This window comes from Primulina huaijiensis, chromosome 13 (genome assembly GCF_012295235.1).
Source record: "Primulina huaijiensis isolate GDHJ02 chromosome 13, ASM1229523v2, whole genome shotgun sequence".
In the NCBI taxonomy this organism is placed as follows: Eukaryota; Viridiplantae; Streptophyta; class Magnoliopsida; order Lamiales; family Gesneriaceae; genus Primulina; species Primulina huaijiensis.
In genome coordinates, this window is record NC_133318.1 from 3,027,986 (window position 1) to 3,054,965 (window position 26,980).

At 35.9% G+C, this 26,980-nt stretch overlaps 3 protein-coding genes across 4 annotated transcripts; 2 read left to right on the forward strand and 1 right to left on the reverse strand.

Moving 5' to 3' along the window:
- The first annotated feature begins 400 nt into the window (after positions 1-400).
- Positions 401-3,210, forward strand: LOC140956244 (putative late blight resistance protein homolog R1A-3). Its single transcript, XM_073412944.1, has 2 exons — positions 401-2,289; positions 2,386-3,210. Exons 1-2 carry the CDS (start codon positions 401-403, stop codon positions 3,176-3,178), a joined length of 2,682 nt encoding a protein of 893 aa, XP_073269045.1. The 3' UTR covers positions 3,179-3,210.
- An 8,912-nt stretch (positions 3,211-12,122) lies between these two features.
- LOC140991426 (uncharacterized) lies at positions 12,123-21,985 on the reverse strand. 2 transcript variants are annotated; one of them, XM_073461375.1, is made up of 12 exons: positions 21,822-21,985; positions 21,625-21,717; positions 21,430-21,494; positions 20,931-20,985; positions 20,766-20,855; positions 20,559-20,643; positions 20,371-20,466; positions 13,825-14,009; positions 13,655-13,743; positions 12,618-12,717; positions 12,470-12,524; positions 12,123-12,367 (listed from the first exon to the last, which is right to left on the reverse strand). In XM_073461375.1, the coding sequence occupies exons 1-11, from the start codon at positions 21,870-21,872 to the stop codon at positions 12,504-12,506; spliced, it is 930 nt and encodes a 309-aa protein (XP_073317476.1). In that variant the 5' UTR covers positions 21,873-21,985; the 3' UTR covers positions 12,123-12,367; positions 12,470-12,503. The 2 variants fall into 2 exon arrangements, with proteins under 2 accessions (XP_073317476.1, XP_073317475.1); XM_073461374.1 differs by having other exon boundaries at positions 12,470-12,528.
- Positions 21,986-22,145: 160 nt separating this feature from the next.
- LOC140991610 (ERAD-associated E3 ubiquitin-protein ligase component HRD3A-like) lies at positions 22,146-26,086 on the forward strand. The gene is made up of 6 exons (XM_073461676.1): positions 22,146-22,753; positions 23,282-23,773; positions 24,161-24,376; positions 24,722-25,045; positions 25,182-25,424; positions 25,559-26,086. The coding sequence occupies exons 1-6, from the start codon at positions 22,208-22,210 to the stop codon at positions 25,772-25,774; spliced, it is 2,037 nt and encodes a 678-aa protein (XP_073317777.1). The 5' UTR covers positions 22,146-22,207; the 3' UTR covers positions 25,775-26,086.
- Positions 26,087-26,980: the final 894 nt, after the last annotated feature.

The window sequence follows — 26,980 nt, forward strand, 5'->3', positions numbered from 1 at the left end:
TATTTAACGTCCGCTTCAAATTCTAGTATCTATTATAGATTTCAAATTATTTGACAATTAAAATTTTAGGATTAAAAATACAAAGAACTGGAAATTAAATTTTACAAAATAAAATATATCTCAATAATTAATACAATAGATTTTCCTAAAAAAATTATAATAGATATAATTTTTATTGTATTGTAATAATAAAAAAATATTTTAATAATTCAATCTTTTATTTAAAAAAAATTGATGATGTGTCAAAGATCACAATCTTTTTATTTTATTTTTAGACAAGCTGGTGGCCAATTTTGATGTGTTGGTAATTTCGTATTTTTAGTCCAAAAGCATATATTATATTAATTTGAAATTTCGTATTATTCATTAAAAAAACCCAAAAAAGTAATTAGAAAGAAATATGTTCCTGGAAATTATCCTAACGGGAACTATTTGTTGGGCTGCTGGCAACGATGATTCAAAGTCGATGCTAGTAAAGTCAACGCTAATACTGAGAAATCAGAGATCGGAAATGGCGGCTTATGCATCACTGCTCTCTCTCGGACATACTCTTGACCAGTTATTGCTACACCCAACGCGCCAAAGGGCTGTTCTTGACAAAGCCCAGATCCATTCTCTGCTTGAAAAAATCTCTTTCCTGCAAGATTTCCTTGAAGATTTTCCGTTGATAAGGGCGGATGAAATTCAGGGATTGGAGGAAAAAATTGCAAGATCAGCACATGCAGCAGAAGATATCATTGAAAGTCGCGTGGTGGATCAACTTCTTCAAAATTCTGAAGATGAAAGGAGGAGTGGGATATTTGGTTGTTTAGACTTTGTCAAGCTTTGTTTTAAAAAAATGACTCTATGGAGGAGCTCCACTCTGTTCAGTCAAGATTTGCAGAAAATAATAGAAGAAATCGGTTCTATGAAGAAAGATGTGACGAAGATCAAGAAAAATGGAGGGATAAAAATCATGGAGCAGCCAAGAAAAGCTGCGACTGCTGGTTCTTTCATACGAGGTGCTTCCAATAGCAAGAATACTATGGTGGGATTTGATGAAGATTTGATTCAAATCATGGAGAAACTCACCGGACACAATTCCAATCTCCGGATCATCTCGATTGTCGGGATGGGTGGTATTGGTAAGACTACACTTGCTACAAATGTTTACCATGATCCATATATCGTGCAGCACTTTCACGTACATGCTTGGGTTACAATCTCCCAACAATATAGCTTGCAAGAAATCATTTTAACCCTCTTGAAGGATATTAGAGTTCTTACTGAATGTAGAAAAGAAGAGGGATGTGAAGAAATTACTCAACCGACTGACGATGAATTAGGAGAACGGTTGTATAAAAGTTTGTCTGGTATAAAATATTTGATTGTGATGGATGACCTCTGGAGTATCGAGTGTTGGAATGACATAAAGAGGTTTTTTCCAGATAATAACAATGGTAGTCGAGTCATGATTACTACGAGACTAACAAATGTGGCTGATGATTTTCGGTCGTGTACTCCTCATCAACTACATTTTCTAGACGAGGATCAAAGTTGGGCTTTGTTTTGTGACAAGGTGTTTGGAAAAGAAAGTTGCCCTCCTGAGTTCAAGGTAGTAGGAAAGAAATTTGTGAGAAATTGTGGAGCACTTCCTCTAGCCATTGTTGCTATTAGTGGACTTCTTGCAAAGTCTAGTCGAACACTTGAATATTGGGAGTCTGTTGCTAATGATACATATGCGGCATTAAATATGGGAGCTAACGGGCACTGTTTTAATATATTGTCTTTAAGTTATAAGCACTTACCTGTTCATCTAAAACCATGTTTCCTTTATATGGCGATATTTCCGGAAGACCGCGAGATTAGAATTTCAAGGCTCGTGAAATTATGGACAAGTGAGGGGATTCTTAAACCGATCAGATCCAGAAGTTTGGAGGAAATTGCAGAGGATAATTTAAAAGATCTAATAGAAAGAAATCTCATTATGATTCATAAATACGGGTCTAGAAACAAAATCAAAACTTGCATCATCCACGATCTCATACGAGAACTATGCCTCAGGGAAGCTCAAAAGGAGAAATTTCTTCGTGTCAATATGATGCATAGCCTCAACAATCATAGCGGAATCATCGATAATAAGCGCCGGCTTATTATTCAGCGAAGCTCCGACAAAGAGGAATTCCGACAACAGGTCTTTGATACCCATTCATTGACATGCGGTGAATTTAAATCCTCAGCTTCAAAGCTTCATAGACTGCTAAGAGCACTCAACATGGATGATATCTGCTCTTATGAAGAAATTTTGCGATTAGTTAACTCTAGATTAATTGATTTCAACCCTCTATTGTTTCCAAATATGTTGAATACTCTGGAATCTCTATCCCTACTTTGGAATCTGCAGACTGTTACCATTACTGGTCCATCTTCGAGTTTGAAGGCAATCAAGCTACCGGCTGAAATATGGGAAATGCCACAACTCAGGCATCTAAAATGGGAACGAGGAGACTTTTATTTGCCTGATCCTCCGAGCATCAACAGCAAAAATGGCAGGCGAGATTTTCTTGTTCTGAAAAACCTGCAAACTCTCTCTAAGATGCAGAATGTCAGGTTTACGGATGAGGTTGTGCATAGAATCCCAAACATAAAAAAACTGGGAATTACTTACCGGCGATTTCCCCGTGGCATTGGATGGAATTACTATGAAGTTTACAACCTTGCCCGTTTACGTAATCTCGAATCACTTTTCTTGGACGGTTACAATAATTTGCCTCAAAATCTCTGCTTTCCACAATCGCTCAAGAAGTTGACTTTGAAACAGTGCAGAGTGCGTTGGGAAGATTTGACGGTGGTTGGCTCACTGCCTCATCTTGAAGTTCTGAATTTGATGCATCTCGCAGTCACAGGGCGTAAATGGAATCCTGTGGAAGGACAATTCCTTGAGTTGAAGTCCTTGAGAATTTATCATACAGATCTTGTGGAGTGGATGGCAGACAACTCTCACTTCCCACGCCTTGAGAAACTTCGACTTTGGTGTCTTCCACACTTGAAGGAAATCCCATATGGTATTGGAGAAATACACACACTTAGATCAATTTGGTTATTATGCTGTAGTGATTCAGCCAAGTCTTCTGCAGAGAAGATAAAAGAGGAACAACAAAACCTTGGAAATTATGACCTTCGTGTTCGTGTTCGTTGATGCATGCAGCCACAACGACGTTACGATCGCTGCAATTTGTATATGTTTTGAAATCAAATCACTGTAATAGACATTTAATCATGATGACTAGAAGATATGTACAAAGACGTGGAATATAATGTGAATTCTTGAATAAATATGACTAATCGACTCCTTTTGGTGAGTCAACATTTATTTAAATATTTTCTCGTTAGATTATAACTTAATGAACAATCTCTGATTTTTGTCTTGAATTATCCTTCCTCCTCTTGTTGTAGTTGACAATCTTTTTAATATCTTGGATCTCTAATGTATATTTCTCATCATCGCAATTAATGTTTTTATTTTCTTTAGAGAAAATTATATTTCTAGTAATATATGTTATTTTCTTTGTGATTTTGATGTCTACGTATGTTATCAAACTTTTTAACCAAAAACTTACATATTATTTTTTTTAAAAAAATTCGCTTTTCTATTTTGCATTCTGAAAAAAGATAGTTTCCACAATATATATGTATATATATTTTTTCAAATTGCACTTGATTTAAATTTTTTAAAGTAAATACATAAACTCTAGACTCTTACAAAGTATTTTACGTCAATAATTCAGTTACAATGAAACAAATTTACAGGATTAAAAAGCTTTCTGGGTTTTTTTACAATGTGTGGATTATAGTAACAACTCGTTTGATCCAGATCCTTCTAAATCACTCAAATATTTTTCAAACATATCAACATCTTGTTGTCCATGTCTTTTTTTTTTTTTTTGCATAATTTTTGTTCTTTCAATTCGAACTATTTCACGCATTTCTGGATTGCCATTTGTGCTCAAATCTATGTAAAAAATTCGGTTATCCTCTTGAAAGGCAGCCAATACCACTTCGTTTTGTCGAGTTTCAATATTCTTTCGCTGATTTTCTAATTTCAATTTATCATTTTGCAATGTCAGCGTTTTAATATCATAATTTTGTTGAAGTTAAGTGGATCCTTTTTCTAATACATTCATAAGATCGTGATGTCCTTTTTTCATCATAGATAATAATTCCAAAATGTTGTCATTTTTTTCTATAATTTTATTTTTTAACTCCAAGAGGTCCCTCGGATGAACTGTCACTTGCATTTTCATCACTACTTAAATTAATTGAAAAGGAATGTAATCCAAGAGAACATGATATTAGAGTCTCTGGTGATTGAGTTTCTGACTGTGACGAATCCAAGTTTGTGACATGAATTTTAGATATTGGGCTCGATGGATTGATGTCACTAGAGAATTTTTCAATATATTTCATAAGAGGCCATACATGATCAAATTTGAATCATTTACTATATTTTGGATCTTGCTTAAACAAATTTTTTGCTCTATTCAGTTGCATGGAAATATCTGACTCGTATAAGAGTTTGAACTAGTAAAGAAAATAATTTATAAAAAAAATACTTATAATATCCTATTCAGATGCACCACTTGGTTTGAGAGTTTCAATTTGGCGATTGCATCCTCTTAATCAACAACGTGACGGACTACAACTTTCATGCGACACTTGCATTGATGTTTTGTTAGGTCCTACGGTTTGGTTTAGTAGTGTTGTAAAATTCTTCGACACGAGTCCAAAACTGGTCTTTGGACTAGTTGATACTTATGATAGGATTTTGTGTTATGTCAAAGATATACATGACATAGAATCATGTCTTCTTCAACAATGTAAGAAACAGTTCTAGCATTGGATGTCATGAGCTTGCTTAGAAGAGATAATAATATTGAAATTTGTAGGTGTGATGATTTTATGAAAATGATATAGTTTAGATATACTGAAAAGACAATAAGATTGTAATCTCATCAAACGGTCAAGATTACATGTAATCTGATCTAACGGTCTTTTTGTAGATAGGAATGAAATCCAATCCAACAATGAAGATTAGATAGTAATATAATCCAACGGTAATGATCTACATAAGAAATCTAATCCAACGGTTCTAGGAATATAATCTATTTTCAGGATAGAAAATCTAATCCTGATGTAGAGAGGAATATAATCCATTGGACAGTCATATTCTTAAAAACCATTATATAATATGATTGAATATCTTATTTTCCCACACCACATAATTTACATTCTCACTATCTTGAAAATGAATTTTCATTTCATATCATGTATCATCCTCTAGCTCATTTTCTTTGTCGAGCAATAAAGATGAAACACATAACGATTGGATGAATGTTGTTGAGCATTTTGAAAACAAAAGAAAAGCAATTTTAAATGTTGAACAAGAGTTGGTTGTTTCGTACATCATCCAACAAGAGCAAGGAGACACACATAGAGGTTCAATTCCAAGTCACATAGTCATCCATCGTGATCGAGAAATCAGCGATCATAATTTGTTCAATGACTACTTTGGTGAGAATCCAATATATAATGAAGCAATGTTTCGAAGACGATTTCGAATGTCTCAAAATTTGTTCCTTCGTATCGTTGATGCGATAAATAATCACAATGCTTATTTCACACAACAAAATGATGGTGTGGGGCGACATGGTCTATCGATTATTCAAAAAACAATAGCTGCGTTGCAAATTCTAGCATATGCAAATTATAATATATATGTTGTAGGACCGAGCACTAGCCGTTTTACCAAAAGTTATAGCTGGTGGTAATGGTGCAATTCAAATATTTTAAACTGCACAGCAGCTCAAGTACTACGGTTCGATCGCTCTACCAAACAAGGACAATTATTGCACCCAACAATCTCCCTCCCAATAATTGCATTCTTTGTAATTAATGGGAATCAAACCCGTGACCTTGGCTCTTATACCAATTGTAAGACCGAGCGTTTGCCGCTTTACCAAAAGCTATATCTGGTAGTAATGGTGTAACTCAAATCTTTTAAACCGCACAGCAGCTCAAGCACCACGGTTCGATCGCTCTACCAAGCAAGGACAATTATTGCACCCAACATATTCTTTACCCGTGGATGCTACTGATGAATATATCAAAATTGAAGAATCTATTATAATTGAGTGTATGCAACGGTTTTGTAGGGCTATAGTGGAAGATTTTGCATAACGATACTTAAGATCACCTAATTCCGATGATGTTGCCAAATTACTCTATATTGGTGAACAACGAGGATTCTCGGGGATGTTGAGAAATCTCGATTGTATGCACTGGAGTGGAAAAATTGCCTCATGGGCTTGGGCGTGTCAATATGCAGGTCGTAGTAGTTCTCCAACAATCATTTTAGAAACAACATCTTATTAGGATCTTTGGATATGACATGCATATTTTGGTATGCCTGGATCCAATAATGATATAAATGTTTTGGACACACCCGATCTATTCTCCAACCTTACATTAGGTATTGCTCATTATACAATTGGAGGAAACAAATATGATATGGGATATTACTTAGTTGATGATATTTATCTGAAATGGTCAAATACTGTAAAAAAAATATTCATGATCCACATGGTTTGAAAAAGAAATATTTTGCAATGAAACAAGAATACTTTAGAGAAGACGTGGAGTGGGCATTAGGCGTTCTTCAATCACGATTTGAAATTGTGACATCCCCAGCACGTGGTTGGAAGAAACATCATTTACGTGACATAATGAAATCATGTATCAGAATGCACAATATGATTATCGAAGATAAACGTGACCTCAGTGCACCCATTCAAAATGTGAGAGAAGCACCAACTCTGGACGTAGAAATGATTGTTGATGAGCATATCAAATTTCAGAATTTCTCATGTGATTTAAAAGATAAAAGACAAAAATGCTCACTTCGCATTACAAAATATTTTAATTAATGGTTTGTGGGATGAACATAGTCGTTCAAATATTTGAAGTTGTAATAATATTATATTTCAAGTTGTATTCATATTATGTTTGAATTTGTATTCCTATTTTTCAATTTTAATAATTTTCGTATATTAATTCATATTATATATAATTTAATTTATATATAATAATTAAATTATAAACTTAATTATTATTATTTACATTTATTAATAATATAATATTGGTTATATAATATAAACACTACTCATAATTATACTGTTTAATTTTTAAAAATATATTGAATAAAATATAAGAATTAATATATGTAAAATAAAAGGAATATTTCGAGAATATTCTTTTAGTGTAAGATTTGAAGTAAATGGGTTGGAGATGAACATTGTATTTGATACAAAAATCATACTATTTTAGTGTAAAACTTGTACCAAAATATATTTTATGTTTGAAGATGACCTAACAGGTGGTATGTTGTTTATTGTGGGAATAAAATTTTCTATTTTATTATTTTTGTGTTTTGTTTTGGGTTATCAATATCGTGAATTTGGAGTATTTTGTTAATTGTTAATATCTTATTGTATTGACTGATGTTCTTGATTGTATATCCACAGAAGGTGGTTTATTTTATTTAAGTCCAAAAATTCTTGAATTATTTGTCTGCTGCATTATCTGTAAATATATTTTTTCATTATGTATTTTCCACTGCTTGCTGCGGATTTACCTTCAATTATAACTGAAGGCAAATTTTTGGTATTGTTGGGCAATCTTAATGCTTCATTTAAAAGTCAAGATAAGCTGCTTTGATCACTAAGAGCATCTACATTCATGTTCAAAATAGGATGTTTAAATACTCAACTAAAGTTCAAACCAATATAGATGCTTGTTCAAACAATCACACGTCAGCATTCTTGTTCAAACAGTCACACGTCAGCATTTACCCAACTTTTGTTCATTTAAATGAACGAGTTCAATTCCGAAAACCAAAAAACATTAATAATCTCATTCCAGCGTGTGCCTGCACGCTCCAGACATATTATTTCATGCGCGTGCAAGAACACGCCAGAGAGGACGTGAGAATTGTTACTAATGGTTGGCCCAACACATGTGATGATTCCTCCTTCTTTAATGTATTTTTAAATTTTTAAAATTATCATTTATTTAAAAAAATGATTTTAAAATAATTTTAGAAATTTTAAACAATCATCTACGTTAACGGTCACATTACAACAACAACAACAATAAATTGGTATTTTATATATTTAAAAAGTTTAATTTATATATTATTTTTAATTGGTTGTAAGTGTGATTTTTTTCTCTATTTTATGNTTTATATTTTAAAATAATTCAACTAATGAGTAATTAATTTTTAAAATTAAAAAGTAACGATCTTTTTTATTAAAAAAATTTAAAAATTGTTTTAACGGCTAATTAATTGTTACTTTAATTAAAAAAATAAAATATTTATCTATAAATATTCACACATTACACAAATTATTTCAAACATCAAAACACATTATTCTACGTCATAAATTACTCCAAAAATCTTATATCTTCTATTTTCATCATCTCAATTTCTTTAAAATTTTATTTCTTATATCCTACTTTGTTTCGAATTAAATGAAAATTACCGAGTTTTTTTTAGAAATTTGGTGATTATCCAAAAATGTCGGAGAAAATACTTTTTTCCCAAATTTCACCAAATTATCCATATTTTTCATACCCACAAATTATCCACATAATACATATCCGCCAAATTATCCTTTTAATCCATATCCACCAAATAATCCATCTAATCCATATGCAATCGGTATGTCTTTTACATCTCCGACGGAAAATGAACCGGCCACTTCGACTTTCGTCTCAGCGACTCAACTGTCCGACAGTGAATCTCCAATCGAACTCGCAAATTTAAAGAAGGTGGATTCTTTCGCTGAGGGTAGAAAAAAGCGGTCAACCTGGAGAAAAGTTGAAGACGAGGTCTTAGCGAGATCGTTTGTCACTATCAGCGATGACCCAATCATCGGCAATGATCAAAAGGCGGAAAATTTCTGGGGATGTGTTGCAAGATACTACAATGACAATCGTCCTACAGGTACAACCAACAGAAGTGCAAGTGTCATACTATCACATCAGCACAATACCATCCAAAAAAAGTATTTCGCTTCAATGCAAACTACAATAGCATTTATAGTGCATATCGTAGAGGCCACATTGATGAGGATATACTACGGCTTGCGTATGAAAAATATCGCGAGGAAAATAACGGCATCACATTTAATCTCGAGCATGTGTGGAGAATCGTAAAATACCGTCCAATGTTTACTCCACAGTCCGTTGATCACCTTTTTGGCACGAAGAAGGCAAGGACCTCGGAGTCGGGAGTCATCCAACCAAGATGTGAGTCTACATGTAGACCTAAATGAAGAAGAAACTCATCCAATGGGTCAGAAGGCAGCAAAAAGAAAGGAAAAAAGCAAAACGAAATCGGACATGGAGTGTATGACAACAAACTTAGACAATATGTTAGCAAAGTTTACTGAGTATATAAGCAAGCTAAGTTGAAATGAAACAAAAACAACTCGAAGTAGAGGAGATGAAAGCAAAAGCAGCTATAGCCAAAGTTCAACTAAAGGAATACGCAATCCTTTCGAGAGACACTTCGCAAATGAAATATAAGTAACTGATCATCCACGAATGTTTATGTCAAGAGATTAGAGGGAGATGGAATATTTAATTTTCAGTTATTGTAATTTTCAATCATTGTAATTTTCAATCATTGGAATATAGTCGTTGCAAAGTAGGCATTGGAATATAGCCGTTGCAAATATGGTTATTGGAAAGTAGCCATTATAATATAACCGTTGAGAAGAAAAAAAATATATAGACACCTTGTGCTATACAATTCTTCATTCTAAAAACATAACATTTGGCAAACACGTAGAATTGAATTTGTTTACTCCAAAACATCTCAATATTCCAATAGTTCCAGTTTTAGCTCGACAAGTGAAACGGAGTCCAAGTTGAAGTTGATGACGAAGATTATGATCCAAGGAAAGAGCTAATGTCATTGATACTTCAACAAAGCCGACAAATAGTTGAAGCATATAAAAGTAATAACGTGATGCGGCAAAGAAGAAGGTTCATCCAAAGAAATCGTGAAGCCGGGCATACAAGGCTCTTCAATGATTATATTCCACAAACCATGTGTATCCAGATCAAATATTTCGAAGACGATTTCGCATGCGAAGAGAGTTATTCTTTCGAATAGTGAATGCACTTGAGAGGCATTCATCGTATTTTCAACAAAGGGATGATGCTACGGGAAGAAAAGGCTTGTCACCACTACAAAAATAGACGGCTGCAATTGGTAAATTGGCTTATGGAGTCCCGGCCGACCATCTTGACGAGGACCTACGCATGGGTGAATCAACTGCCATCAAGTGTCTTTTCAAGTTCTGCGGACATGTGGTTGAACTATTTGGTGATCGATATTTGAGAAAACCGAATGCTGATGATGTTCAATGTCTTCTTCAAATGCATGATGAGTGGCACGGCTTCACTGGAATGTTGGGCAGCCTTGATTGCATGCACTGAGAATGGAAAAATTGCCCAGTTGCTTGGAAAGGCTAGTTTACAAGAGGCAATGGGTCACCAACAATCGTGCTTGAAGCGGTCGTGTCTCAAGACTTGTTGATATGGCATGCATTTTTTGATGTCGTCGATTCACGTAATGATATTAACGTGTTATATGAACCTCTCATATTCAATAACATCTTGCAAGGAAATGCCCCACAGATTAATTTCATGATCAACGAGACTCAATATACGAAGGGGTATTATTTAACAGATGGAATATATCCGAAATGGGCTACTTTCTTATAGGCTTTTCCTTGCTCGGAGGATCCCAAGAGGAGGTTGTTTAAGAAAAGACAAGAGGCTGCAAGAAAAGATGTTGAACGAGCATTTGGGTTGCTCCAAGCTCGATGGGCAATTGTCAGAGGTCCAGCTCGTTATTGGTACCGAAAAAGTTAAAAAATATTATGTTAGCATGCATTATTTTACATAACATGATAGTTGAAGATGAAGGGGTTCACGTGACAAATTGATACAACGATGAAGGTGACAAACCCGCACAACCCGTCCAAGGCTCAAACCGAGGATTTCATTATTATCTCCGAACAAATTCCGAGATATGTGACAGTCATGTACATCACCAACTTCGTGCCGACTTAGTTGAACATATTTGGTCACAATACAATAACAATCCTTGAATTAGTATTTTACAGCCTCTCTTACGTTTAATTTATATTTTTTTTAAATGAAAATTTTACGTAAGTATGATTTATTTTTATATGTTGTACTTTTCCATTNTAATGATTTAAATTGGGTAAATAATTTGAAATTTAATTTATTTAATTTAATATAAAATAAGAATAAGATGAATGAATGGACAATGAGACCTACAAATATTGAGTGTTAATTTTAAAATGAATATGGAAGAATAGATGTTTTAATATAATACGTATGTGACATATGAACCCCGCGATTGTTGATTAGGTGATGGGTGTTATAACGAGAGCGAATACAGATGCCCTAAGTTGGGCGTCCTTGCTATTAGTTCTCTTTGTTTTCCCGATTATTGACAGTGGTTGGCAGTTGAGAGTCTTGGCGGCGGGCTTAGCATGTTGTCTTCAACCGAGAAATGAAGGGTGTATCGAGGATATCAATTCTTTATCTACACTTAAAATCATATCTTTGACAATTTTTGAATCCAAATATTCATGTTCCATTATGAAATGGATGGTTTTGGCTTATATCAGATGGGTACTAGTAATGGTAATCCTGGATCGTCTCCTGCACAACTATGATGGTAGTGTAGAGGCATTTTAAGGAAGTTTTTTGAGAGATGAGATGAACATTCAGGCAGAGTTTCTAGCTAATCTTCTGGGTTATCACAGTGCGTGGATCATAGTAACAATTCATTTGACTGGAAACAAACTATTTGGTTTCGGTGTTTATGGCTGAGCTTGACGCAATTGGTATACCCATCTTAGAGTGAGGGAACCGAAAGGTTCTTGACGAATCATGCATTTTTTGCTTCATTTTCCTTCTTATTTAGGGATGTTCTTGAACAAACTGAAGAGCGGCCTGGCGATCCCCACAACGTCAGTGGCTTCGTTGAAAAAACAATAATTTTTTTAGAAACAACATATAATGATACAAACATCCAATGTAACATTTTACACCAATACCAATTGAACAGGCGTAACACAAGGCTGACTGCAAAAAATATTATAATTCGTGAAGAAGTCAAGTCTTGCACGTACTTGACCTCTTTGCTGGGTATTCGTTGCATATTGGTAAATACAGCTAACCAATGCATGAAATCAAAAGTTGTTGAAATATTACAGCAGGAAACCTGATATCAAAATGAAAAGTAACTATATTACCAGACACCATCCATTTCACTTGGCATAGAATTTTGTATGTAAAAAAGAAAAAAAAGAGGCGACAAAGTTACCTTCTGCAATCATGTCACTTTGTGCGCACCAGTTCTAAAGGAACATTTTCCATTGCTGTCTATATATTAGAAAAATGCGAGAGCAGATTAAGGTTGCAACAAAGTGGCAACTGCATTCTCATATGTAAGTAACAGAATGGATGCATACCCATGGCATAGGATTTTTTGGGTCAGATTTTGAGCCCTTCTTGGATTGATCTGACACAAAGTTAATGGCTATGGTAACCTTGAACTCGACTGAAAATGGACTGCTAAGAAGATTTTAGACTAGTGTCAAGCAAAGTATTCACATATGCAGCAGTCATCGCATAGTAGCCAGTAGGTGACACCAAATGCAAACAAGCTAAAACCAGATTAGATCAAACACCCGATACCAACAAAGCGTAGACTCGGCCAGCTCATCATTTCACATCTATACGCTTAAGTTTAAACCAATAACTTAATAAAGAAATAGAAAACAACAAACGATTCCCAGAGAATAAATAAAAAGCAAAAGGCAATGCCTTCTCTGCTCTCCGGATCATGAAAGAGCCTAGCATCTCTAAATAGTGAAACATAACTTATAAAATGATTACAATTAATAAAATTGCATCCACAATTCCCAAAAATGGGAAGTGCAGATGGCGCCAGTCTACAAGATACTAACCTGAAAGGATCAAAAGATTCCTCTATAAACAGTTGAAAAGCATAATTTTGATGATCATCGAAAGGAACATAATTAATGACAGATATAAAGAGTAAGAACTTAAAGTAAGAACTTAAAAATATCTAGAGTGTGGAGAAATGGAAAGCCACATGTTACAAGCAAAGACTGGGTGGCAATTTGGATCTAGTTAAGATTGGCTGGTCCAACTCTACTTTTAAATTTTAATCGCTTCATCCTTTTTGTTTGGCGCGATTTTCTTTGTCCAAAATCAATAAGGATGGCATGAGATTTCATCATTCAAACTAGTCAAACAATGAGATTCCACATACATATCATTTAGCAAGACCTTATCCACTGTTGTACCAATAGTCCAATACTGAGGACCTTGAACAAACCATCACCATGGGAGTTGATATTCATTACCAAAACTAAATACAATCTACATCATGAATTAGCTTTCTTAAAATGTGTTGATTAAAAAACAAAATACGAAATTAAAAAACAAAATACGAAAAAGAGATCAGCAGTCAAACACCCACCCGGCAAAAATGGTTGGACAAGTCACAAGGCGGGGCAGAATAATATAAATTGGCAAAGACATTTGACGGCAAACATCTCCATCTGATATCTAACAAGGCAGAGAACCTTTACAGACATATAATAATGAATACAAAATAAAACCAAACTTAGTCAAGTGAATGATATATGCCTGAGTTGTTTGAATCAAAGAGGACTCTGTTGCTATCTTTTCGCCAATCAAAATTGACTCCACTCTAAGCAAGTGGATATCGATTGATTGAATAGGAAGAGCAGACGCCTCAACAGTTAACTCACCACCGACAGGATCCATCAGCCAGCATTGAGTACATATTTTCCCGGTTACCCGGAAACCACCTATGTATTGATAATAATATCTATTAGTGAACCTTCCCCAAATTATTTAAAAATGCACAAATATCATGTGGTCGATTGGAATCTAGCTGATACGTGTGTAAAACAAGCCGTTTCAGTGGCATGGAGCTCAAATAATAAGTTATAGTATTAAAATAATGAGCAAGTTAGAAGAGTTCCATAAGAAAATTTTAATATGGAATAGGTATGAGAACCCAGCCCATGTTTCCCTAAAGCCCAGTCCATTTGATTAAGTAAGTTTAAAAAAAAAACTAAGTTTCAGCTTTCCTTTAATTATTTCGTGCATATTAAATTATTTTGTCTGGGTATTAAATCATTGTGTCTAATAGAATGACAACTGGGGAAAGAGACAAAAAGGGGAAAGAAGTTGTACAAGAGTCTGAAGCATAGAATGTGAGAGAACTTGATTATGTTGTCAGAGGTAAACATTGGTCATCCTGCAGACCATGTCACTAGAAATGTGAAAGAGGAGGTGAATCAAAAAGTGGAACATTTGACTCAGAAAGTGGGAGAAATGCAGTTAATAATTTCTCAATTCCAAGAATTACGTCCTCCCAAATTCTTTGGCAACGAAAGTGGTGAAAGAACAACAGGATGGTTGAAGAGTATAAACCATCTGTTCAATTTGCTCGAATATTCCCAAACTGTCATATTGAAGTTGGTCATCTATCAACTAAAAGACCGCGCACAACTCTCGTGGGAAGCCTCAGAGGAAGCACTCAAGGAATCTAGTGAAATAATTACTTGGGAAGTATTTCGTGATCAGTTTGCACAGGAATATGCACCACTATCATATTATTCTGCCAAAGAAGATGAGTTTAACCAGTTGGTACAGTGCAATAAATCAGTTGTTGAATATATTTCTCAGTTTTCTGCTCTTTTGCCATATGTACCACACGTTGCGAAAAATGATCAGTCCAAACTTTCACGTTTTTAGCATGGATTGCAAAGAGCTATTCATACTTTGGTGATGATTGGATCGCCCAACACTTATGTTCAGACAGTGGAGAAGGTGAAAAAGATAGAGACAAGTCTGCTTAGGGGAGAACCACATCCAGTTCCAGCTTCTATTTCTCAAGGATCTGGAAGTAGCATGCCAATGCCAGTAGGTTTACCTACTTACCAGCCTCTATGGTCACACCAACAACCCAAACAACAAAGATTCAAAGCAAAAGGCAAGCAATTTAAGAAGAAATCTCAATCTAGCTACTCCAGTTCAGACAATACTAGAGGAGCAGGTGCAGTTGAGTCATCCAATGTTGTGTACTGTGACCAATGTGGTGGAAGACATTTCAGTGCACAGTCTATAGGAGTTCAGAAGTCTTGTTATATCTGCGGTCAGGTTGGGCACTATGCCAAAATATGTCCCAATGCAAAGAAACAACAATTTCAATTTTCAGCCACAATAGTTTGGTCAGATTCTCCGATGGCCAGCTTTCAGGTCATATGCTCCTACACAATCATTTCAGCAGTCTAGTTATCCACCACCCAGAGGTCCTATTCAGCAGCAATTTCCAGGGCCACAGCAGACTCGAGTCCATGCTTTGACTCAGGATTCGGCTCAGGATGCACCAGGAAAAGTGATTGCAGGTATTTGCTATGTTTTTTATTATCTTACACATATATTGATAGACAATGGAGCATCTCATTCATTTTTATCTGCTGCATTTGTTGATGAGCATGAGATTGCTACTATTCCGTTGTCAGATACTGTGTCTGTGGCTACTCCTGTGAGTGTATACTTAACGTCTCATGAGATAGTCCTAAATTGTGTGATTAGATTTGAGGATAATATTATGATAACTAATCTAATCAAGTTAGCTATGTCTAATTTCGATTGTATAATCGGTATGGATATATAGACGAATTATTGAGCTATTGGGATTTTTTCATGGAGTTGTCAGATTTAGACCGTATTATAGCAGCAAATGAAACTTTTACGATTATGATTCAAAGTCTAGCATTCCGTTAGTATCAGCGATGGAAATGTTCAGATTGTTGTCAATAAGTAATGAAGGATTTATGATTTATGCTCTCGGCGCGGCACAAGAAGAACGATGGAAAGATTTCGATATTCCTGTTGTCAAGGATTTTCCTGATGAGATTCCAGGTTTGCCGCCTCAAAGGGAAATACATCTTAGCATCGAATTGATTTTAGGGACAAATCCTATTTCTAGAGCACCATACCGTTTAACACCAAAAGAGTTGAAAGAACTCAAAGAACAGTTTCAGGATTTACTGGAAAAAGGTTATATCAGACCCATCATGTCGCCTTAAGGAGATCTTTGTAAAGAAAAAAGACGGAACGATGAGAATGTGCATCGATTATCGGCAGTTGAACCAGGATACTGTGAAAGCCTGATCCTAAGTCAAGGCATAGACTCGAGTCTGCTATGGCCCTGGTGCTGCTGAGGAGGATCTTTGGGTGGTGGATAACTAGACTGCTGAAATGATTGTGTGGGAGCATATGACCTGAAAGCTGGTCATCGGAGAATCTGACCAAACTATTGTGGCTGAAATTGTTATTTCTCTGCATTGGGACATACTTTGGCGTAGTGCCCAACCTAACCATGTATATAACAAGACCCCTGAACTTCTATACACTGTGCACTGAAATGTCTTCCACTACATCGGTCACAGCACACAACATTGGATGACCCAACTGCACCTCCCCCTTTAGTACTGCCTGAACTGGAGGAGCTAGATTGAGATTTCTTCTTAAATTGATTGTCTTTTGCTTTGAATTTTTGTTGTTCGGGTTGCTGGTATGAATGTAAAGGCTGATAAGGAGGTAAACCTACTGGCATTGGCATTCTACTTCCACATCCCCGAGGAATATAAACTGGAACTGGTTGTGGTTCTCCTCTAAGCAGACTTATCTATATCTTCTTCGCCTTCTCCACTGCCTGAACACGAGTGTTGGGCGATCCAGTCATCACTAGAGTATGAATAGTTCTATGCAGTCCATGCAGAAAACGTGAAAGTTTGGCTTGATCATTTATTGCAAAGTGTGGTACATATGGCAAAAGAAGAGAAAACTGAGAAGCATATTCAACAACTAATTTATTGCTCTTCACCAACTGGTTAAACTCATCTTCTTTAACAAAATAATATGACGGTGGTGCATATTCCTGTCTAAACTTAGCACGAAATACTTCCCAAGTAATTATTTCACCAGATTCCTTGAGTGCTTCCTCTGTGGCTTCCCACCAGAGTTGTGCTCGGTCTTTTAGTTAATAGATGACCAACTTCATTCTGCAGTTTGGAATACTCGAGCAAATTGAACATATGATTTATACTTTTCCACCATCCTGTTGCTCTTTCACCACTTTCGTTGCCAAAGAATTTGGGAGGACATAATTCTTGGAATTGAGAAATTATCAACTGCATCCCTCCCACTTTCTGAGTCAAATGTTCCACTTCTTGATTCACATCTTCTTCCACATTTCTAGCGACATGGCCTGGAGGACGACCATGTTTACCCCTGACAATATCATCAAGTCCTCTCACATTCTGTGCTTCAAACTCTTGTACATTTTCTTTCCCTTTTTTGCCTCTTCCTCCAGGTGTCATTCTATAAGACACAAGAATTTAATACCTAGGCAAAATAATTTAATACGCACGAAATAATTAAAGGAAAGCTAAGTTTAAAATCTAGTCAACTAGTAGTTCTAACTCAGGCAAATTCAAATAAATCATAGCAATTAATTTAAATAAGGGCAAGTAGTCAAACACATACGAAATCATTTTATTTGTGTCTAGACTCAAGTGCCCTAGACTCTAATTCGAGCATATCTCAGTTACGCTCGGATACCAACTGTAAGGGCCCGTGCTCTTGATTAGCGTTTAATGACCAAACAACTAAGATTCGTTAATGTAAATAGCAAAGCAATTAAAAAATTCCCTTTTGGGCCAACAGAAATTTCGGCATGACTTTCCCGAAAGTAAGACATCCCAAAAATTTTCAAACAACACAAACAACATTTATATACTCGAAATAAAGTCATAACACCAATTCACAAACCTATAACCACACTGACCAAGACTAACACATGCAGAGCCGACAAGACTCGATCACACAACTATCAATCCAAAACATCGTAAAAGTAACAGTACAGCTACACAGGGCATCCCCTGGCAATTGTATGACTCGATGATATAATACACACATATATATACTTATATATCTGGGAACTCTCAACAACAATTTAACTACTGGATAACCTGCTATGGCATCAAAAACAACCACAGCATAAAAAGAAAATAAGGATCAGGCTCCAGTACGACGAACCAGTAAAATTATGACAAATATAACTAACATGAAATAAAATCAAGTAAAATGCAATACAATGCGTGTAGGTAACAACAAAATAACGGATACCAAAACGAAGTCCAAACGAATCGAATCAGCAATAGGAACAATGGCCACCCATGCCAGGAATGCAGCAACGTAACATCAAGCCGCTGCTCATCCATGCACGTGGCATCGAGGGTCCGGTAGCGACCCGATCAATCCTCATGCAGTCATCAAAAGTGCTTAACCTATCACTCGCTTCATCAATGAGATGTTAGGAGTTATCTAATCCTATCACTCGCTCCATCGATGACTCAATGTCTCAACAGATCAATAATTATAGCAATCAAAGGAGACAATGCTCGAACTGCTATGCACTAATAGTTAATATGACTAGTAGACAAATATCTCAAATATTCCTTTAAAAATAAACATATTTTTTATTTATTATTTTCAAATGATAAATATAGATATTATTTATCAACCTAAGCATATCAACTCAAAATAAATGTGTGACTGCAATCACATTATTCATATAAGCAAATAAAGCACGTCACAACTCATTACAAAATAGTTAACGTCATCCCACGTCGTTATAGACGTTATAACGGAACAGTTCATGCGTACCTTAACTGAATACTTAATTTACCACTGAAATTTCTTAAGGATTTTCCCGAAGAATCCGATCATGTAGCAAATAATTCATTTTACATCAACTTCCACTTATTTTTCTAATATTCACCAATTTAGTCTAAAATTCAAAAAATCTATAATTTAGGCTTTAAAATTTCTAAAATTAATATACGACAATTCTATAGCATCTAAACATCTAATTATTAAACACTAAAATTCGAAAACCCAATTAAATAAATCTGAATTTTCGAAATTATGCTCAAATAAATTCTGAAATTTTATTGATACCTCCAATCACCTCAGATATAACACCTAGAACCAACAATATAACACATATCAATAATAAAAGCTCGAATGAACAGAAATACCCAATTTTCGAAACCCTCAAATCTGAAATTACCTTTTACAACTTGAAATCTAACTCAAGTCTAATAGATCAAGCTCTATGAAGCCTAAAACAAGAGTTGTCCCATGAATTTCGGCGAAAGCAGGCAGCGGTCTCCGACGGTTTTCCGAGAGTCGTGAGTTTTCCTAGCAAAAGGGGTATCGATGGAAAGCTGACGTCGATGGCTTCCCAAATATTTATTTAATTTAATTTTTGGGCAATTGGAGAGGCCACAATCGACGGACAAAGCTTCGAAATTGGTTGAGGTTTTTTGAATAGAATTGCAGTCGGGGAGAGAGAAGAGATTAGGATATATTACTATTACTATTTTATTATTATTATTTATTTTTCAAACTTAATCAAATGGGCTGGGATTTAGGGAGACATGGGTTAAGTTCTCACAATAGGGTAATGTCCCCACACAGTTCAGTAACTTGTAAAGGGTCATAAAGCATTAAAAAAAACTTAATTTCTTTATAATCCTCGTGGTTCCTCCATTAATTATAAAGCAGCTGGTTCTCAAGAAAGTCAACCATTGGGACACAAACCCTGTCCATAAAGAAGTTCTTTAATATTAAGCTTGGTTATGAAACCCGGTATGATCCATGTACAAAATTTTAAATTGTTTTCTGTGAAGTCTGAAACTCTCGGTGTAATTGAATCTACATACATACATAAATGTAGAAAGAAGAGAACTCAGAAATAAGGGAGTAGTAAACAATTTGTACTGGTTTAAAAAGAGCATTATATCATCAGACGGGAGAAAGAGCCGACCTTGAGTGGCTACATAATAAAGATGGAGAAGAAGAACAAGAAGAACACAAATAAACTAAACAAGAACTGACATCAAGAAGTGCAGTTAATATGACTGAGAGCCTATTAGCATGAGCCATGAAGAAATGGTAGTTATCACAAATATGTTCATGTCAACAAGGAAAAACATAGCTATTCTCTTTCTCAACATTTCATAAAATGATCTAGCTGGTAAATTGAAGTTAAATTAAAAATACATGGAAAATAACTTGAGCAACCTGATTTTAGTTCAGGAAGTAATTGATGCCTTTGAGTGTTCTGTGTAATGTAAAACATGACCATTTCAGGAGAAACCGGTTGCTGTAGAAGATTGTCTGAGATGAGCGTCCACAGAAATAAAAGATCATCGCTATCACATACAAACTAGCATAGAAAATAGGCATCTACATGATAGAAGTATACGTACCTTTCTCACTTTCAACAATAAATTCCATTGTTTCAGTCAATGATTTGTGCAAGTATCCTCTAACGACATCCACTGTCATCAGATACTGTGATAGCAATAATAACATTCAAGCATGTGAATATTCCTCCTGAAATAACAGGATACGCTCGAATTTAATCTGGAGATGCACTTGAAAAGAAGTAAAGATACAAAGAATCATTAGTGGACCTGGATGCTAATATTGCCTCCATGGTATGTTTCATAAAACTTTTCCAGATTTTCTTCTTTCGGATCTTTCAGCATTACAAAAAATGGAATCTGTAATGAGAAATAAGCACATAAGATATTCCAGAACGAAATATATTGTGTTATTTACTGTTAGAGATACTGAACCTCTGTTGTCCCTGATCCAAGCCTTCCTGATGATCGAATATCAACAACCTTCTTACTGTTCCTCATGTCACAAATTCAACAAAATTAATCATAAGCATGAAAGCATGATCATCAGCTTCTGTTTAAAGTTTCTTTTCCTCTGGTGGCGAATTAATACATTCAGGACTAAAAGTCTAGCTGCAACATTTACTTCGGATTGATCACATTTGATGCTGGTCTACATTATAACTGATTAACATACCTTAAGAGTCAATTATAAAACTATACCTACCAAAACAAAACAAGACTACTGCAACTGAACAATAACAAAATGAATTTGAATGTCTTCGGTCAACCACTGTAGAATTAAGATTACATTTTTCGCAATGGATCTTCATTAGATTACCAAATGACTAAAGAAAACAATCAAATGCACCTAAACGACAGCCAACAATAGCTTTATAAAACTAAAGAATCAAAGCTTTAAAAAAATTTGCTCACATAAACAGGTGACACTTACATTATTCGGATTGGCTTAATGACACCATAAAAGGACTCTATAACTCCAGCAGATCCTCCTCGAACCTAAATCAATCAAATATTGATGAATAAATTACAGAAATGGCTCGAACATACTTGTTAATTCAGTTACACCACCACAATCACAATCTAAAAATATGTCCAACAAGAAAAGATTCAACGAAAATAAGCAAACCTGTAAATTAACAGCGCCATCAATGGTGACGCGAATCGACTGATAGGAGATCCCGGAATTTAGTTTGGTGATCACCTTGCCTTCCAGGGGCTCCTTTCAACAATTATTCAGGTAAAAAATGAGCAATTCTTATCAAAATTATGCAAAAAAGGAAAGACGAGATTGTTCGGTATATTATACAGCGGGAAAAAACTCACATCGGGGCGATAAATACGGTTGGATCGAGAGAGCTTAATCTCAATTGACATGACGATTGCTGAAATATACCACGCCGCTGATATCTCCGGCGGATATGAACGAGAATTTCGGGCGTTCAGCTTGGGGAACGAGCTGGACTCGAGTTCTCTAGCATTTTCCAAACAATTTTAGGATTAAAGAAAAGAAATTGCCCTAAATTAATTGATTTATATGCGCCACGGGGCATGGGAAAATGTTGAGTTGGCGGATTCTCATTGGTTGGCATTACCGATGTTTCTTAGCATGGCATTTTACTATAAATTTTACTGTGCTTCCCTATTATCGAATAGACTCTAGACCGGTAAACTACGTACACATTTCCCATTTTGCAGAGATCTCCGCGGATATGCGCTGCCCGAAAATCCAACACCTGACCTCCATTCTCCTCCTCGCCGCTGCCATCCTACCTTTCTCCGCCGTCGCCCGTCCATTCGTTCTCGTCCTCTCCCAGGACGACCTCTCCGATCCCGCCGCCACGCCTAATTACCCGTCTGGTTCCGATGACGTCACGGATTTCGATGATTTTCCGGAGTCGGAATCTAAGCCTGACTCAGTACTTGACCCTGGATCCTGGTCGCCGTTGTTCGAGTCCGATCCTAGTTTCGGCAACCAGAACCCTAAGGATGAGGTGATTTATTATGATGGGGTGCGGAAGATGGTGGAGGCGGCGAGCACGGGAGAGTTCAGGATCATGGAGGAGGCGGTGGCGGATATAGAGGCCTCTGCTGCGGCTGGGCAACCGCAAGGGCAGTCGGTCTTGGGGTTTTTGTATAGCATGGGAATGGGGAAGGAGAAAAGCGATGCTAAGGCGTTTTTGCATCATCATTTTGCAGCACAGGGTGGGAATATGCAGTCGAAGATGGCCTTAGCATTTACTTACTATCGCCAAGAAGTAAGTTTTCTGTAGTTTAGGTTGATCCTCATGGTTGTGTACTTGTGTCTTACATCTGTAGAATCATTGTCAATAACCTCGTTTCAGTAAGTTATTTCATGTGTCGGCAATAAGAAATAGAATCCATTGTATTTGAGATGACAAAGATTCCCCTTGTAGGCTTAATTTTCTCATTAAATTGTGTCTTCCTATATGCCTGTAAATATTGGATTGAATAGCAAAGAATTGTTGAAAGGACTGGTAGCAATGAAAATTAGCCATTAAGCTGATTCAAACTCAGTAGGCATGATATGCATTTTTATAAATTTCTTGAATATCGTAAGCGGCAAGTTATTGTGTATTGTCGCAACTTAAGTTTCCATGCACACCTCCACACAGTGTATGGAATGAAAAAAGGTCTTTTTACTTTAGTCACAGAATAGGGAGCGTAAAAGGAAAGTTGACAGAGACGGATAATTCCTTGGAGACTTTGTTCTTCTCTTAAGCAATGTCTCTGTCATGATGTGGATTCAAATTTCTTTGGTGTAGATGCATGATAAAGCAGTTGCGCTGTATGCTGAATTGGCAGAGGTCGCAGTGAATAGTTTTCTCATTTCTAAGGACTCACCTGTAGTTGAACCAATTAGAATTCACAATGGTGCAGAGGAAAATAAAGAAGCTCTCAGAAAGTCCAGAGGAGAGGATGATGAAGATTTTCAGATTTTGGAGTACCAGGCACAGAAAGGGAATGCTGCAGCCATGTATAGAATTGGAATATTTTACTACTTCGGTCTGAGGGGTATCAGGCGTGATCACTCTAAGGCGTTGTGGTGGTTTTCTAAGGCAGTGGAGAGAGGGGAACCTAGGTCAATGGAACTGCTTGGAGAAATATATGCAAGAGGTGCAGGCGTTGAAAGGAACTATACTAAAGCCCTGGAATGGCTTACGCTTGCCTCCAGACAGCAATTGTACTCAGCTTACAATGGCATGGGATATTTGTATGTGAAGGGATATGGAGTAGAAAAAAGGAACTATACCAAGGTATCTCTCTCTATCTCTCTCTCATTTTTTCCTTCTCTATCTCTCAGGGTTCTCTTTCTATATATTTTTTTTCAGTTTGATTTATTATGCTTAGTTTTCAATTTGCTATTTTTACTTGGTGTTGAGGACTACAATTTAGGATGCTATACGTCGTTGGGTTTGTAAAATGCATATTTTCTGATGCATATTGACTTATTCTTTTGTCTGATCTGATGGCAATAATTTAACCAGATTTGTTTGTGCATTTTTATTGAGTATTTTATTTTGTGCATTTTTTTCCTTTCATTCTTAAAGCTCGTTTCTCCTGCATATAAGTTGTGAGGCTATTCCTATTAATGCAAAATGGCAGGAAATTTCAAGTATTTTCTCTTTGCTTTTCTGTTGCAGGCAAAAGAATACTTTGAGAAAGCTGCAGATAATGAAGAAGCCGGTGGCTTTTACAACCTTGGGGTAATGTATCTCAAGGGACTTGGCGTGAAGCGTGATTTAAAGCTAGCTACAAAGCACTTTGCATTGGCTGCTAATGCAGGTCAACCAAAAGCATTCTACCATTTGGCAAAGATGTTTCATACAGGTCTGGGGCTTAAGAAAAATCTTCCTATGGTATGTGAGAATGCCAGCTTAAATATTATATTTCATTATACCTGCTTATATTCATTGTTACCTTGATATTTTTTTATTTTTATTTTTGGAGAAATTTGGTTCTTCGTTTTTTTTTTTTGGTTATGTACTATGCTCATAGAGCTTTGGACTAAATGTAAGCGCCCTGACGGCCTTGCCCATTTTTCAAATTGCCCCTTTTTGTTCATTACCCTTGTGTATTCTCTCGGTCCTATCTTGGTTTTCTGACAAGTTCTTTTTCCCTCTTCGGTTACATTTAACAAGTTAAATGCTTGAACGAACAATTAGTTTTGTCCTTCTGGTGATTATGTTTTTACCTTATGCTAGGCAACAGCGTTGTATAAACTGGTTGCAGAACGTGGACCATGGAGTTCCTTGGCTAGATGGGCACTAGAATCATATCTGAAAGGTGATATTGGCAAATCATTGCTCTTATATTCCAGGATGGCTGAGATAGGGTATGAAGTGGCACAAAGTAATGCTGCTTGGATTCTTGACAAGTACGGGGAACGTAGTATGTGCATGGGGGAATCTGGAATATGCACTGATGCTGAAAGGCATCAACGTGCACATGCCTTGTGGTGGAAAGCTTCTGAGCAGGGTAATGAACACGCTGCTTTGCTGATAGGAGATGCATATTACTATGGCCGGGTATGTGGATTTAATTGACCTCTTTTATTCTTGATAAAATAGTTTCTTTTGTTTTCTCCAACCCTTGTCATACCTGGCTATAACGATTGTTACCGGTGTTACTTGATCTTTTTTTCCCTTCTTTTACTCGTCACAGGGCACTGAGCGGGATTATGATCGTGCAGCTGAGGCCTATATGCATGCTAAATCTCAATCCAACGCACAAGCCATGTTCAACCTGGGATACATGCATGAGCACGGGCAAGGACTACCATTTGATCTTCACCTTGCCAAGCGGTACTATGATCAAGCATTAGAAGTTGATCCTGCTGCAAAGTTACCTGTATCACTAGCCCTCGCCAGTTTGTGGATACGGAGAAACTATGCCAACAGTTTCCTGGTTGGTGTTTTTGTGTTCTTTTTCTTAGCCCTTTCAACTTTTCCTTTCCCTTTTCACTAGGCTGAGGGCGTGCACTTGGTTATGTTATACAAGTATAGTTATGCCGCGTGTTGAATGAAGCCCCTGGTTTTCAGGTCGATATAATCGATTCCCTTCCCGAGGTTCACCCAAGAGTGGAGGCTTGGATCGAAAATGTGATAATGGAAGAAGGAAACGCGACGATTTTGACCCTCTTTGTTTGCCTGTTAACTGTCCTTTACCTACGGGAAAGACAAAGGAGACAAGCTGCTGCTGCGGAAGTGGCCCCCCGACAGCAACCTTTCGTGCAGGCTGCACCTGTAGAGCATTAACCGTTTACAGGTATCGTCTTTATCATCGTATCCATGTGTGGAAGTCGAGGATTCTTTGCTAGGAAGATGCATTGATTCATAGTTCGCAACGACTGGCATTTCTGGATGCATGTTGTACAATTGACGTCGTGCGGAGGGGCTGTTACAAGGCGAGAGCTACAGATAGATTCACAGTTTTACTTTTAGGTGCGATAGCGATGTAATCTTGCAGATGAATTATGCCTTTTCTCCCTTTTGTAAAATAAAAGTAAAAGCTGATAAATTTTATAGAAATCTTTCGATGATCATATTTATGTGAATGATTTTTAGTGAGTTGTGATTTAACTTTATTTTACTTCTCAATTTCCAAAACGCTACTGTGATGTACTTGGCTAGAGAGTAAGAAAATACTTTTTTTCCATATGATCTGATATATTTTTTACAATGTAATTTTCGATTATGCTTATGATTTTAATAAAAGTAGGTCTCTTGTGAGATGGTCTCACGGATCTTTATTTGTGAGATGGGTCAATTCTATCGATATTCACAATAAAAAATAATATTTTTTCATGGATGATCCAAATAAGATATATGTCTCACAAAATATGACATGTGTGATCGTCTCACACAAATTTTTGCCTTAACAATTGTTTTGTATTCAATTTTCACTACCTTTTTTAAAAATTCAATTATAAGATAATATAATTGATCAAATTCATTATAACCAAAATTGGGTAATACAAGTTAAGTCGCATGAAAATAATTATTTATTATATTTTATACCCAATAATTTTTGTTTTTAAAGTAACAGACAATTAACAAGCATTTTTTTGTTACAGAGTTAGGAAAATATATTTTTTATTAGGAACAGAAACAAATGTCTTTTTAGAAAGAAAAAAACTATCAAAATAATTTCTCATTGTCAAATTGGACATTAACATATATAAATATATACTATATAGCAGTATTTTGGGGGAAAATATTATTTATACATTGTTTTATTAGATTTATTTTCTTTTTGAAAAAATACTCAGTTGTCTTGATTTATTGAAAACGTTTACTTAATTTTCTTGTTAGAAATAAATTAAATTGATTTTATTTTTAAAACGTGTTTAATTAATAACCAAATCAAGGCATTGCACAACGTTATACACATTATTTAATATATACGTGAAATCAATATTACAAGTTCACGACATATTTAACAAACAGAAAATTATAAAAAAT